This window comes from Oncorhynchus masou, chromosome 27 (genome assembly GCF_036934945.1).
Source record: "Oncorhynchus masou masou isolate Uvic2021 chromosome 27, UVic_Omas_1.1, whole genome shotgun sequence".
NCBI classification, from domain to species: domain Eukaryota; kingdom Metazoa; phylum Chordata; class Actinopteri; order Salmoniformes; family Salmonidae; genus Oncorhynchus; species Oncorhynchus masou.
The window spans coordinates 51625463-51641529 of NC_088238.1; the positions used below are offsets into that span (position 1 = coordinate 51625463).

General features: G+C 43.1%; 1 protein-coding gene across 2 annotated transcripts; it reads left to right on the forward strand.

Moving 5' to 3' along the window:
• Positions 1–531: 531 nt before the first annotated feature.
• LOC135516385 (cellular tumor antigen p53-like) lies at positions 532–16067 on the forward strand. Of its 2 annotated transcripts, none has more exons than XM_064940656.1 (11): positions 532–668; positions 2262–2417; positions 2614–2680; positions 2907–3143; positions 5587–5773; positions 6063–6175; positions 6616–6725; positions 14263–14393; positions 14463–14560; positions 14697–14800; positions 14960–16067. In XM_064940656.1, exons 2-11 carry the CDS (start codon positions 2359–2361, stop codon positions 15045–15047), a joined length of 1194 nt encoding a protein of 397 aa, XP_064796728.1. In that variant the 5' UTR covers positions 532–668; positions 2262–2358; the 3' UTR covers positions 15048–16067. The 2 variants fall into 2 exon arrangements, with proteins under 2 accessions (XP_064796728.1, XP_064796729.1); XM_064940657.1 differs by having other exon boundaries at positions 2937–3143.

The following is a 16067-nucleotide window of genomic DNA, read 5'->3' on the forward strand; positions in this document are numbered from 1 at the left end:
TCATCAATGCTAGTAGCCTATCGACTCATCATCAACAATATTCCATAATTTAAGCATATCAACTAGGGTGGAAGAATGAATATTGGTGAATTACATTAAGCCGTTATAACAGTTGAAATAAGGACATTTTGAGGAGCAGGCATGTCTTTTCTAAACGAATGCAACTTTTTCTATATATGTTTTTTATTTTGAAGGAAATAATTTTGCATGAGTTCATAATCTTTGGACATGCACATAATCTGAGAAATTAGACATCATTATCAGACATTATTATCACAAAACATGAACTATGCAATTCAATGTGATGATACAACGCATGATAACCAGTGTGCAATGAATGGTGTGCCTCAAACGCCACAATATTTGTTTTCATTCCTGCATTCAGCCAATATAACTTTAGCAATACCAAAATGTAAAATGTATCCACTTAATATTTTGTTTTTGGAACATTTCGCGCAATTTCATTTAAAAACATACACCTCGGTGGGCGCGGCCTCTGATTGGTGGCCTGTGAACTCTGCACAGCCCCTCCCCTATTCTGGTTATTGGGGAAATCCCCGAAATGCACGCTTTTCACTGAAACAAAATATTTTGCTTTATAGCTGCTACGGATTGCATTGATAGAGAACCAAGGTGCTGCAAGAAAAGATTCATAAACGGGAGGCGAGGTATAAATCCATGTTTTATTTATTTTGGGCAGCGTAGCAAATGATTTTGCCTGGAAAAGTTTGTGGTCGTTGTTGATTTGAGATTCTAGTAAAAAAGCCAGTCAAGTTTACGGCTGTGCTAGCAGATTTTAGTGGAAGATGGTGGGTGAAGTTTGGTGTGTCTTGTATTTCGTTGTATTAATACACATTTAACCACTACACATTGTAGTATTATATGACATGGATGTGGGATGATGATCACGAATCGCTTACGTTTCAGACTGTTTTGGGTGTCTAACCTGCTCGCTAATTAGCTAGGACATGCTAGGCCATAACTGACTAACGCTCAAACCCTCGCGCGATTTGTCAGAAACAAGATTGAGCCACCTTCAGTCGATACTTGTAAAAAGGTCAATTCTGAAAACGCTTATCTGTACCAATGTGTTATATGTACAACTGCGGCCTTTCCGCAGGGTACTGAAATTCATATTTATAATATTAACTTTTATCTAACAACTTTCCCGCATCTCCCTCGTGCGGCAATGTTTGGCAACACCGAAATTTCTTCAGAATTTCCCAAAAGGTTCTTTAGCTGGTTCTCATAGAACAATAAATAAGATATCCTAAGCCTGTGTTTACCATAGATCTTATTTTCACCGTGTATTCATTTAACTTTACCTTAGAACAGGGTTCCCCAACTGGATTTGGCCCACAGGTGGTTTTATTTTGCCCCCAAGTTCTCTGAGAAAAGAGTAGTAGTCTTTTTTTATTTTTTTATTTTCATTGTCAGACATGACTGCAAAACCCCCAGGAAATCCGCTTCAAGTGATTTACTTAAAAAAAAAAGTTCCCAAGTATTCCCACGCATAAGAGAGATACATGTGATCATATACAAATGGAGAAATCTAGTTCAAATCAAAATTAAATCAAATTTATTCATATAGCACTTCGTACATCAGCTGATATCTCAAAGTTCTGTACAGAAACCCAGCCTAAAACCCCAAACAGTAAGCAATGAAGGTGTAGAAGCACGTTGATGATCCCTGCTCTACAACAACGTTAATTTTCCTCATAGGCTCTGTCCAATGAACCATGGCATACATAAATACACCTTTTATTATTTCTCTCTGTATAGGGTGTGTTGCAAGTTAATCATAGATTTAGATGAGGATTAGCCTAATACCGTGGCACCACTTGCTCACATTGCTGTCTAGCTAACTACACAACCCAGTCGGACATTACCCGTCCCCTGTCTGGATTCTAGCCTTTTTATTTATTTTTATTTAACTAGGCAAGTCAGTTAAGAACAATTTCCTATTTACAATGACGGCCTACCCTGGCCAAACCCTAACCAGGACGACACTGGGCTAATTGTGCGCCGCCCTATGGGACTCCCAATCACTGCAGTTTGTGATACAGCCTGGACTCGAACCAGGGTCTGTAGTGACGCTTCTAGAACTGAGATGCACTGCCTTAGACTGCTGTGCCACTTGGGAGCTGTTGTCCCCCTTTCCCCACTCATTCCATAAATGTATTGTTTTGGAGACACCGGTAGCTGCTAAAACTAGTATAGATTTTTTTCTTGACTAATTACATGGGTGTGTTCTCTCCTAGTTCCTATCGCCTTCCTCCCTCCCTCCTTGTGTCCCTGTTTCCAATCCTCTCCCCCCAAACGGTCTTGTGAGCTGTCGAGAAAGTGAACAGATAAAGGATGGAAGAGCTCAGCCCCCCCCTGGGCCAATGTTCCTTCCAGCAGCTTTGGGAGAGCAAGTAAGTTTTGAACAACCTTTAGGACCACAGACTTATGTTTAAGACTACCAAGGTAGGTAGTTACTTCTAGACTAGATCGAGGTGGTTCTGTGTGAGTGGAAGCCCAGAGACATTGTTCAATGTATTAAAGCACCTTTTCTGCATAGGTCTTTTCAGGGCCATAACAATGACTGATCCGGTGATTTCTTTTCTATAGTATGACACCTCAGGGGCCCAGTATTCCACTGGTTGCTACTGAAAACTGGTCTGACCTGGATGTCTCGGTACGTTTGATTGTCTACCTCATGACGTAAAGGAAGTATTTTCGTGGCGCCACATGTTTTTAGAATGGGCTAATGAGCCCCCCCCCCCCCCCCAGTGATTGTTTGAGTTCGATTTTTTTTCTTTTTTTTTCTGGTAATTTGATTTCCATAGTGGGCACTCCTGTTTCATTATTCAGACAGAAATGTAACAAGCAACTGATAACTTGAATGCTTTACTCCTCTGTAGATAAATGGCATCCACTTACCTCCCTCACAGCTCCTTCCTGACGCAACTCTCCACAAGGTCTTTGACGAGGTGCTGTTTGAACTGCTGGAGCCCCCGGTTGTGGAGCCCTCTGTGTCAACCCTGGACAGCGTGCCTCCCCCCGCCTCCACCGTCCCCTCCACCAACGACTACCCTGGGAAGCACGGCTTCCAGCTGCGATTCCAGAAGTCGGGTACCGCCAAGTCTGTCACCTCCACTGTGAGTGTCGTGCATATGGCTTACTGCACATGCTCATGCCTGAATACATGCACACACGTATAGTTAAGGCCCGAGGAGGTGTGGTATATATTGCCAATATACCATGGCTATGGGCTGTTCTTCTGCCCAACAGAAGTGCCTGAATACAGCCCTTAGCCGTGGTATATTAGCCATATACCACAAACTCCAGAGTTGCCTTTTGTAAACTGGTTATTATCGTAATTAGAACAGTGAAAATATTTTACCAATGCTCAGACCACCCAGTTTATAATTCATGATATTATGGTCATTTATCACTTAAAATAAGTGATGTGTTTTGCGTGGGTTTACCCTGGCATGTAAGTATGTAAATCTCTCTCATACAAGGTGACTTTTTCAATCAATATATTTGGCTCTATTTATTCTGTTTCGAAAATGCTAATTAGCATCAAAGTAGACATGATGGAATACTACAAATCCCTGCAAGCTCCTGCACGTCATCTCTAGCTGACTCCTTTGCTAACAGGTATTGTGTCCATTAAAACATATTCTTACCTTTAAGAACAAATTCTTATTTTCAATGAAGGTCTAGGAACAGTGGATTAACTGCCTTGTTCAGGGGCAGAACGACAGATTTTTACCTTGTCAGCTCGGGGATTTGATCTTGCAACCTTTCAGTTACTAGTCCAACACTAACCACTAGGCTCCCTGCCGCCCCATTTCAAACTTGCATAAGACACTTCACAGAATTCTACATTTTAAAGACATTTAGCAAATTTAATCATTACAAATTTAACTAACATTCGATAATTAATCCAAAGATTCTTAGCTTTGCCTCAAGTCAGTCTCATCCAGATCATCACGGCATTTATAGTTCTCTACGATAGCCACATTAGCAACTAAATAGATGCAAATTTAATTTGAGGGGTAAATACAGGCAAATATATTATAAGTCACCTTGTTCTAGAGCGATTTACGTGGTTATCAAAACGTCACACCAGGGTAAGTCTAAACAAAACACAGCCCTTATTTTAAGTATTTCTAAAATCCCCACACTTTTTCCCCTCAGGGCCCCTAGCATTGGGGAATATTCTGCGCCACGTCTATTTCTATGGGCACTAACAATGTTCATGAAAAACTTTTCACACCCCTCTTGTTGGCGGAGAACATTTAGCAGGTTTAAAGCAGATTTTCTAGCTATTCTATACGTTTTGGCATGTCTAATGGGTATTCATGTGATATGAGTGACACAAATTACAATATCTATGGGCTACAAAACCTACCTAAAAACACTTTGGCTGACATGGACTCGTTGATCTGCACATTTCTGTCAAGAAAAATGATGATGCACTGCCAAATATAGAAATTGCACCTTGTGCATTCTACTATTGCAATTTTCAAAAGGAAGTTTAAAGCTAGAATGAGCCCCACAGTTTGGGAACCACTGCCCAGTGGGAAAAATTTATGGTGGACAAATGGTTGGAACCCTTTCCTTTATTGACTGCTAGGCTTTATGGGTATTATGACTCATACTGTGGTACTCTATAGGAATGAAACACAGCCTTCCATGGGGTCCAGCCCCACCTTTTTAAGAAGCCTTGTCTCTCTGTATATTCACATGCTATCTATTGATCTCTCTCTTTCAACTTTAGAATTACTTTTCTCTTCTGGAGGAAACATCTATTTTGAAGTATTTTGATTAAGGTACCTATTGTGATTGTCAAAAAAGTAACAGTAAAATGGCTTCAAACCAGTTTAATCCATGGTCTCATTTCAATCAATTAATTACAGTAAATTGCAGTTACTTTACCTCAGACAGAGATGAAAGATATTCCACTCATTCTAATTCCCTGTGGTTGCATTCAACTGGAATCCAGTTCATTGTGACGATTTGCTGAAACTCAAGGTTTTGGCGAAAAAGTATTTGGATTAAAACAGCCAATAGCAGCATGGTTTCCACAGTGACTCACATGTCACCGTACTATGATAGGTCTATCAGGCTTGAGTTAGGGTGTGCTGCCCTCAAACTAACGCCCCCTGCAACTCATTCATTGGAACTGAGGAGTTGCATGCTGGTAGGTTGCAGTAATGCATGGGTCTGACATGACAGGGCATGTTCCACACAAGGGCTCCATTATGGAAAGGGTTCAAATGCAGCCCTTTTGGTCAAAATGTATAGTTATAAACAGGGTATTTACGATTTCTTCAGAATATTAATATAATTGTTAATGTGTATTATGATCTTATACCTGTAGGTGTTAAGCCCACCCTTTGCTAGTGTTCAGTATTATGGAAACTTTATAAACGGATAACACACACACAAAATCGGCAAAGTGAAAACTTCACCAAAGTGCTTATTTTTTCCCCCCACTTTTTATCAATTCAATTCACCGCTTTGTTTCACAAAATAAAATTCCTATAGACACGTACAACTGGGTGCTCATTGTTTTCGCTCCCCTCCTAGTATTCTGTGCAGCTGAACAAGCTGTACTGCCAGCTGGCTAAGACGTGCCCTGTGGAGGTGTTGATGGCCATGGATCCCCCGCCAGGAGCCATCCTCAGGGCCACCGCTATCTACAAGAAGTCTGAGCATGTCTCTGAGGTGGTCCGGCGCTGCCCCCACCACCAGAGCGCCTCAGATAACAATGAAGGTGGGTGTGTGTTTATAGTCTAAGGTAAAAATTCAAAACTGATGAAGATAATAAGTATTTTGCCCTTAGAGTGGGAAAAAATGGACTAATATGCATGATTTTATTTTGGCTCAGTTGTATTTAGCAATGTAAACGAATAGAGGAAATTAAACCTATGCAAATCTAATCATAATATTCTCCATGGTTTCAGAGAGAGATGAGGTATACCTTCACGCCATGTAAAATATTGTCCCAGAAACAGAGGAGACTCCCCCTCACTACTTGTCTACTTCCTGTTTTTTTTGTCTAGGCGTGGTCCACCGCAGTCACTTGATTAGGGTGGAGGGGAGCCAGTGGGCTCAATACCTGGAGGATGGAAACACCAAGCGTCAAAGTGTGCTGCTGCCCTATGAGCCTCCTCAGGTATACCATATAGAAAGAGAATTAATAGAACGGTCCTCCCCGTTCAAGTAAATGATGGCATAATGGGTGGACTGGCGGCCATTGCAAGTGTACCCAGATGAGCAAGGCAGGAAGTGTACCCCATCAATCTGTTCTGCGATTTGTTGAATCAACTCAAATGAAATTATTTAAACAATAGCCACGTCAGGTTGTATCATTTGAATGAACAGTCTACATTACCATGGAAATCATTATATCACCATACCAGGAAGCCATTATGGACCCATGCGTTTACCAGTTAAATTGGCTGGATTTGAGCTTCCAAGACCGTTCTATTCATTCTTATCAATGGTATTTTATTTGCCATTTCTCTTGACACTTTCATTGAGACATCTGTCTATTTTGCATTTGTCAATGTACGTTCAAGTGAAGCTTACCGTTGTGTATATGTGTTTGTATAGCTGGGCTCTGAAACCACTACTGTTCTCCTGAACTTCATGTGTAACTCCAGTTGCATGGGTGGTATGAACAGGCGGCCCATCCTCACCATCCTGACCCTGGAGACCCAGGAGTAAGTGTCTCTCCATATCCCTTCTCACTGTGTTTGTTTATTTTGGAAATTGCGCATCAGGGTCTGAGTTTGCGTTACATTTTCCGTAATGTGTGTTTTTTTTTAGGGATGTATGATCGGTTGAAAAATTTAAGATATGAGTGCGTCTGTCAGCGGGACACCGATCCGAATGTAGCATGCATCTGTCACAAAATTGGTTCAAACGTTAAGAATCGCCTACAAAAACAATGTGCTAAATTACTTTCTACCTTCTGAAAATACCTCATATTGTGACAACTGCGTCCGTGCCTTCAGCATGTCATTGTTTTGAGTCATTGATCTTCAAGTCATTTTGCATGCCGAACAACCCCACAAAATATCAGTAGCCTAGTAAAACTGCATACTGTGCGCAGCTATGAGCACTGAGCAATGAAAAGTAGGCCTATTCCTGATCTGCCATATTTGCATGTCACTGCCAGCATGCAAATATTTGGAAAATAGCATGTGCAATATTAGACTTTTTTTTTTGTGACAATGAATTTGCTCGGTTATGTTTTAATGAAATGTAGTGTTAAATTGTTATACCGGAATAAAAGTAGCCAAAGCTACCCGCACTGCATGGTTGACACAGGAGAAGTAGTAAAACTGTAAACTTCCAGACGGTCTAACCTGGGTATCCAACTGGGGGCTCGGGACTCGGGAGAGGCGGAGGTCGAGAGCCGTGCGTCCTCCAAAACACGACCCAGCCAAACCACGCTGCTTCTTGCCACAATGCTTGCTTAACCCGAAAGCCAGCTGCACCAATGTATCGGCGGAAACACCATACACCTGGTCAGCGTGCATGCGCCCAGTACACCACAGGAGTCGCTAGATGGTGGTGGGAAAAGGAAATCTCAGCCTGCCAAACCCTCTCCTAACCTGGACGACACTGGGCCAATGGGTCTCCCAGTCATGGCCAGCTGTGTGACAGCCTGGGATCGAACCCGGGTCTGTAGTGACGACCGCTGCGATGCAGTGTCTTTAAACCGCTGCGCCACTCGGGAGGCCTCCGCAAATTGTTTTAACAAACAATTGGTCCCCCAAAAAATGCGACCATCCGTTGAATTTCAAAATCCCGATGTGGCCCTCGAGCCAAAAAGTTTGCCCACCACTGGTCTATACCATTAAATTATGAGACAGTGGTGAAATCTTATTACACGACCACAATACCTTTTTGGTTTCGAAGGTGTTCAGAACAATGTTAAGGGCAAAGAAAGCTGTCTGAACACTGAAAGCTTTGTTGAACTCTCTACAACACAAAATCCGTGTAGGGGCCAGCTGGGTAAAAGACTATCTGCATATAAATTGGACGAGGGCGCTTCCTACTGCCTGACCTATGTTGTTGATGTAAATTGAGAAGAGCATGGGGCCTAGGATCAAGCCTTGGGGTACTCCCTTGGTGACAGGCAGTGACTGAGACAGCAGATTTTCTGACTTTACACATTGCACTCTTTGAGAGAGGTAGTTAGCAAACCAGGCCAAAGACCCCTTTGAGACACCAATACTCCTTAGCCGACCCAGAAGTTTGGAATGGTGTACCGTATCAAAAGCTTTGTCCATTAAGATAGCAGCACAACATTGCTTAGTCACAGGCAATGGTGACATTGAGGACCTTAAAGTTGCAGTGACACAATCATAACCTAGGCAGAAACCATATTGGATACCATAGATAATACTATAGACAACAAGAAAGCCAGTCAGTTTATTTACAAGTTTTTCCAACACTTTTGAAAAATAGGCCTATAACAATTAAGATTGATCTCCCCCTTTACATAAAGGAACCAATGTGGCTGCCTTCCAAGCACTGCCTTCCAACCACTACAACCACACGATCTAAATGAGTTTAGGGAGAAGCTGTGTAGCAGGGCAGGGGGGAAAGAGGGTGGAGCATTGGGAATAGTCACATTAGAAGGGCTGGTATATGAAGGAGGTGTGTCTGAGTCATAGGAATCCTGACTTAATAAAGTGATTTTTAAAGAGCTCAGCCATTCTCTTTGTTTTCTTTTCTTACAATTTTTTTGACCCCCTTTTTCTCCCCAATGTCGTGGTTTCCAATTGTTAGTAATTACTATCTTGTCTCATCACTACAACTCCAGTAGGGGCTCGGGAGAGACGAAGGTCGAAAGCCATGCGTACTCCAAAACACAACCCAACCAAGCCGCACTGCTTTTTAACACAGCGCGCATCCAACCCGGAAGCCAGCCACACCAATGTGTTGGAGGAAACACTGTGCACCTGGCGACCTTGGTTAGCGCGCACTGTGCCCGGTCCGGAGTCGCTGGTGCGCGATGAGACAAGGATATCCCTACTGGTCTAACCCGGATGACGCTAGGCCAATTGTGTGTTGCCCCACGGACCTCCCGGTCACGGCCGGCTGCGACAGAGCCTGGGCGCAAACCCAGAGTCTCTGGTGGCACAGCTAGCGCTGCAATGCAGTGCCCTAGACCACTGCGCCACCCGGGAGGCCCTAGCCATACGCTCTTTCAGAGCCTTTTGCCAAATTCTTGAGGTGGAGTAACACTGCCAGATCACGGTCGAACCAGGGGCTGATCCTGTTGTTAATTTTCTTTATGGGGGCATGCTTGTTAACAATACAACCGAAAAGATGCAAAAAAAAAGGAGGTTCCAAGCATCTTCAACAAAGGGGATCAAGCTGACTCTATACCAATTTACTGAGGCCAGGTCATGAAGGAAAGCATTTCAGCAAGCGTCTATGACGAATCCGGAGAAGTCATTTTCACTGAGCAGCCATTACGAACACAAGCTGTAAAACAGTGATCACTTAAGGTCATTACAGAAAACACCAGACTGATCAAATCAAATTTATTTATATAGCCCTTCGTACATCAGCTGATATCTCAAAGTGCTGTACAGAAACCCAGCCTAAAACCCCAAACAGCAAGCAATGCCGGTGTAGAAGCACGGTGGTTAGGAAAAACTCCCTAGAAAGGCCAAAACCTAGGAAGAAACCTAGAGAGGAACCAGGCTATGTGGGGTGGCCAGTCCTCTTCTGGCTGTGCCGGGTAGATCAGGATTATTTGTGAGGATAACGTCAAGGAGAGTAGACTTTTCTTGGTATTTGGGGTCATTCCATGTGGGATTGGTGATCAGAAAGATTTAGGGAGTCCCATTGTTTTAACTTGGCCAGGTGGTTTAGGTCACCTAGCAGGACAAATTAAGACTTGGTGTAAAGGGCCATGAGAGAGCTTTAGGGCAGGTAGGGTACAGGCTGGTGCTGATGGAGGACGATAGCACCCAGCAACAGTCAACAAAGAGCTATTTGAAAGCTTAATGCTTAAAACCAGCAAATCAAATTGTTTGGGGACCTGTTGGAGACAACCGAGCACTGAAGGTGATCCTTGGTAAAGGTGGCCACTCCCCCATCTTTGGAAGATCTGTCTTACTGAAAAAGGGTATAACCTGGAAGTTTAACATCAGAACATTCTTGCTTAACCATGTCTCAATAATGACCAACATATCTGGATTGGAGCTGTGAACCCACACTTTCAATTGATCCATTTCAGTTAATAAGCGTCTAGTGTTAACGTGCAGACAACCAAGGCTTTTACAATGGCAGAAATCATCAAAGCAAATATCAGAATTGTAACTAGCAACCGTAGACGGGCCAGTGTGTTCGTGCACGGTAGAGGACAGGGAGAGCTCTGCAGTGTTATTTTTAATGACATTTGAATGTGCATCAGGTGGCAACAAGATCATATTGTACCACAATTTCATCAGGAAACAAAGCCAGTGAGAGAGGGTTAGAATAGGATGGGAGGCCTAGAGTACATGTAACCAATAAAGAAGTTTGTCGCGAGGGTGGGAACGAACATTGTCTAATCCACGTTCTGGTAAATGAGCAACTACATACTCAACAAAGTGTGCAGGAGTCATGGAGCAAATAGCACAAGAAAAAAGTGAAATGGCTTGAGGCTAGACATTGTAAGTTGAGTCAATCGCCCCAACACAATAACGTGGCTCTGAGTCCAATAGACTATAAAAGTCTGAGATTAATAAATAGTAGACCGATGCTAGTTAATGAAAAGCAATTCTGAATAAAGCTCACATAAGATTCACAAGTTAATTAGCCTAGGTAAAAATTCAGATCAGTCCAAAGTCTACGGCGTGAGTGTGTGCTGGAGCCAAGCGAAAGCTTGGGGGAGTGTGGCGGGGGTACCTGTACCAGACTGGGAGACAGGCCAGGGCAGACGGGGAGTAGATCGCCGGGTGGGATCCAAGCAGCAGGTAATGGGAGCAGATGGCCCACCCGCTTGGGAGAGCTTTGGTCGGGAGGCTGAGTGGGAGTGGAGGCGTTCAACCTTACCAGACAGGTGCGTGGTGGAGCAGATAAAGCTTCCAGCGCGAAAAAGCTGAACGCCAAACTTGAGAGACAACCATACACACGATTTACGCATGTACGCGCACAAGTCTGCTCCAACAGATTCAACTCGGAGAGGCCCAGCTCATGAGCTCCATCAGCAGCAGATTTGAATTTAGAATGGAAAGTGAATGTTTATGCAACAGAAGTTTGTGCATCTTATCACACCGAATTGATTCGTTTCTCAAATCGCACTGAATCGTTTCAAACTAAAAATGTATTGTATCCCGTATACAGTGAATTGGGAAAGTATTCAGACCCCTTTTTCCACATTGTTACATTATACCCTTATTCTAAAATGGATTAAATGAAATAAGTTACTCAATCTACACACTATACCCCACAATGACAAAGTGAAAACAGGGTTTTGCTAATTTATTTAAATACGTTTTAATTTTTTATAAGTATTCAGAACCTTTGCTATGATACTCGAAATTGAGCTCAGGTGCATCCTGTTTCCATTGATCATCCTTGAGATGTTTCTTCAACTCATTGGAGTCCACCTTTGGTAAATTCAATTGATTGGACATGATTTAGAAAGGCACACACCTGTCTATATAAGGTCCCACAGTTGACAGTGCATGTCAGAGCAAAAACCAAACCATGAGGTTGACAGAATTGTCCGTAGAGCTCCAGAGACAGGATTGTGTCGAGGCACAGATCTGGAGAAGGGTAACAAAGAATGTCTGCAGCATTGAAGGTCCACAGTGACCTCAATTATTAAATGGGAGAATTTTGGAACTACCAAGACTCTTCCTAGAGCTGGCCGCCCGGCCAAACTGAGCAATTGGGGGAGAAGGGCCTTGGTCAAAGAGGTGAACAAGAACCCGAGATCCTCTGTGGAGATGGGAGAACCTTCCAGAAGGACAACCATCTCTGTAGCACTCCTAAACAGGCCTTTAGTAGTGGCCAGACGGAAGCCACTCCGTAAAAGGCACATGACAACCCCCTTGGCGTTTGCCAAAAGGCACCTAAAGGACTCTTTGGCCTGAATGCCAAGTGTCATGTCTGGAGAAGCATGGTGGTGGCAGCATCATGCTGTGGGTATGTTTTTCAGCGGCAGGGACTGGGAGACTAGTTAGGATCGAGGGTAAAGTTGAGTGGCGCAAAGTACAGAGGGATCCTTGATGAAAACCTGCTTCAGAGCACTCCGGACCTCAGACTGGGGCAAAGGCTCACCTCCCAACGGGACAATGACCCTAAGCACACAGCCAAGACAACGCAGGAGTGGCTTCGGGACAAGTCTCTGAATGTCCTTGAGTGACCCAGTGAAAGCCAGGACTTGAACCTGATCGAGCATCTCTGGAGAAACCTGAAAATAGCTGTGCAGCAACGCGCCACATCCAACCTGACAGAGCTTGAGTAGATCTGCAGAGAATGGGAGAAACTCCCCAAATACAGGTGTGCCAAGCTTGTAGCGTCATACCCAAGAAGACTCTTGGGCTAGGCTATAATCGCTGCCAAAGGTGCTTCAACAAAGTAATGAGTAAAGGGTCTGAATACTTATGTAAATGTAATATTTCAGGTTATAATTTTTTGCTAAAAAAGAAACTTTTTGTTTTGTCATTATGGGGTATTGTGTATAGCTTGAAGGGGGGAAACAATTTAATCTATTTTAGAATAAGGCTGTAATGTAACAATGTTGAAAAAGTCAAGGGGTCTTTCTAGGGCAGGCGTTCCGCTAGCGGAACCCCTCGACAACATTCCGCTGAAAAGGCAGCCCGCGAAATGTAATGTAACTTTCACATTAACAAGTCCAATACAGCAAATGAAAAACTTCTTGTTAATCTACCCATCGTGTCTGGTTTCAAAAAGTCTTTACAGGGAAAGCACAACATGATTGTTAGGTGATAGCCAAGTCAAAAAAAAACAGCCATTTTTCCAGCCAAAGATAGGAGACACAAAAAGCAGAAATATAGATAAAATTAATCACTAACCTTTGATCAGATGACACTTATAGGACATCATGTTACACAATACATGTGTGTTTTGTTCGATAATGTGCATATTTATATCCAAAAATCTGTTTACATTGGCGCGTTACATGCAGTAATGTTTTGATTCCAAAACATCCAGTGATTTTGCAGAAATACTCATAATAAACATTGATTAAAAGATCCAAGTGGTATTCACAGAATTAAAGAGACTTCTCCTTAATGCAACCACTGTGTCAGATTTCTAAAAAACTTAAAGGAAAAAGTATAATCTGAGTACGACGCTCAGAGCCCTATCCAGCCAAATAAATATCCGCCATGTTGGAGTCAACAGAAGTTAGAAATAACATTAATATTCACTTAACTTTGATCTTCATCAGAATGCACTCCCAGGAATCCCAGTTCGACAATAAATGACTGATTTGTTCCATAAAGTCCATCATTAATGTCCAAATAGCCATTTGTTAGCGTGTTCAGCCCAGTAATCCATCTTCATGAGGCACGAGCACTACATCCAAACTCAAAAAATTACGCTACAGGTCGTAGAACCATGTCAAACGATGTATGGAATCAATCTTTAGGATGTTTTTAACATAAATCATCTAAGGTTCCAACTGGAGAATTCCATTGTCTGAAAAAAAGCACTGGAACGAGAGCTAACTCTGTCGTGAGCGCGCATCACAAGCCTGAGACACTCTGCCAGACCCATGACTCATTCAGCTCCCATTCCCCCCTCCTTTATAGCAAAAGCCTGAAACAAGTTTCTAAAGACGGTTGACATCTAGTGGAAGCCTTAGGAAGTGCAACTTGACCCCATAGACACTGTATTCGGTTGGCCAAGCTTTGAAAAACTACAAACCTCAGATTTCCCACTTCCTGGTTGGATTTTTCTCAGGTTTTCGCCTGCCATACACAGACATCATTCAAACAGTTTTAGAAACTTCAGCATATCCAATACTAATAATAATATGCATATATTTGCATCTGGGACTGAGTAGAAGGCAGTTCACTCTGGGCACGCTATTTATCCAAAAGTGAAAATGCTGCCCCCTATCCCAAAAAGGTTAATACTTTCCGAATGCACTGTATCTAGATGCATATCGAATCATCTTGGAAGTGAAAGATGCACATCCCTAGTGTGTTTTGCTCCCCGTGCGTTTATTGCCTCTAACTGTCACTATTCTTCACCCCTTTGCTTCCTTTCTAGGGGTCAGGTTTTGGGTCGCCGTTGTTTCGAGGTCCGTGTGTGTGCCTGTCCCGGCCGGGACCGCAAGACCGAAGAAGAGAACACAAACAAAGTTCTGAACGGGACCAAGACCACCAACGGCTCCAAGAGAAGTAAGACTCGGGCCACGTCTCAACCCTTGTCTCCTATGTCATTGTTGACCTTGTCTCCTCTCCCCTCAGAGTCCCAACAGGCCCTGCCCCCTCCAGGGACCAGCAAGAAGATCAAGAATGGCTCCAGCACTGAGGTTGAAGACAAGGACAATGTATTTTTGTTGCAAGTGAGGGAATGACACACACACACACACACACAAGCTGACAGACAGAGGCACTTTTGTGAGGGAGAATTTGTATATCTCTACTGCATGGTTGTGCCCAAGGGAAATCCCCTCTCACTTCCTCCCTCTCTCCTCTCAGGTCCGTGGCCGAGAGCACTATGAGTGGCTCAAGAAGATCAATGACAGTCTGGAGCTGATGGACCACATTCCTCCCGCTGAGCAGGAGAAATACAAGAAGAAAGGGTAAGCTACCAGCGGCAGCCATCCTGACGACAGGAACTTCTCCCTAAAATCCCCATGTACCATTTACATGCATTACCCACCCACCTCTATTACCTACAACATACATGTTCTCCTCTCAATGGTCTCACCCTCTGTTTGTCCTGTATTTGTCTTTTTTAGTTCCGCAAAGATCCTCAAGCAAGAAGCAATGGCCCCGAAGAGCGGAAAGCGGCTGCTTACAAAGGAAGACAGGAGCGACTCGGACTAAGGCCAGGACACGTCGGTCCTGATTCTCCTGTCTATTCCAGACCAACATCAAGTTGCGACTCCCAAGTTAAATGCCCAATACCAAACCCTAGTCCCTACATGTAGTCACTTCTGAAAGGATAGATATTAGCAAGATGGTAATAGCTCCACCTAGACAGCCATACGCTGGACCCAGAAAGGGGTCAATAGGGACGGACCAACATTTTAATAAATGTTGTCATATGAACATGCAAGACATGGCAAACTGTGTAGAATTGCAGGAAATTAGCTTCAAAACAGTTCAAACTGTATAAAAAAAATTGTATTGTTTTTAATATGACGGTAAATGACTGTCCATCCGGATCTTTTGACAGCTAGGAAAATTGTGACCGGACCTTCTCAGATAGTACAAGTACCATGTTGGGATTTTCACCATATTTCAGATACCAGTCCAACAATTTCAGTACAACACAAACTGCGTAAGTGTAGGGCCTGGGGTTTGGTTTAGAATTAGCTAGGTAAGCTAAGACCCCTCCTCCCACTGCCTGAACCATATGGTGGGACTTCCTCCTCCTCACCTGCCCCCCAAACAGCACTTTAGCTTGTGCTTTTATGATTTGGACCAATTAAATCAAGTATTCATATCTTGACCTGCCTAGCCACGATGCTTTGTTACCAGTTAATTGGCCAGTTGCCTGTTAGTATTTTTATACCTGTTGAACATAACTGCTGTTATCCCTCCCCCTGAAACCTTGACTTTCTTTTGCCCCTTTTTTTAAAACAATTTTTTACTTGCAGCTCTGGTTATCAGAATGATTTTTCATTGTTAAAAAAAAATAAATTTGAGTTCTCTTGTGAAGCAGTCTGATACTGTGATTATGATACACTTAGCACATGTATATTTGTTTAATTTATCGTTCTCTGATGGAAACTCTTTTTGATGTCATTCGGTGCTGAGACATGAGGCTCTATTTTGTTTAGGGGGAAAGGAAACATTTCAGGGAACTTTTAAAATCAATTAAAGCAATACTTAAAATCCTCA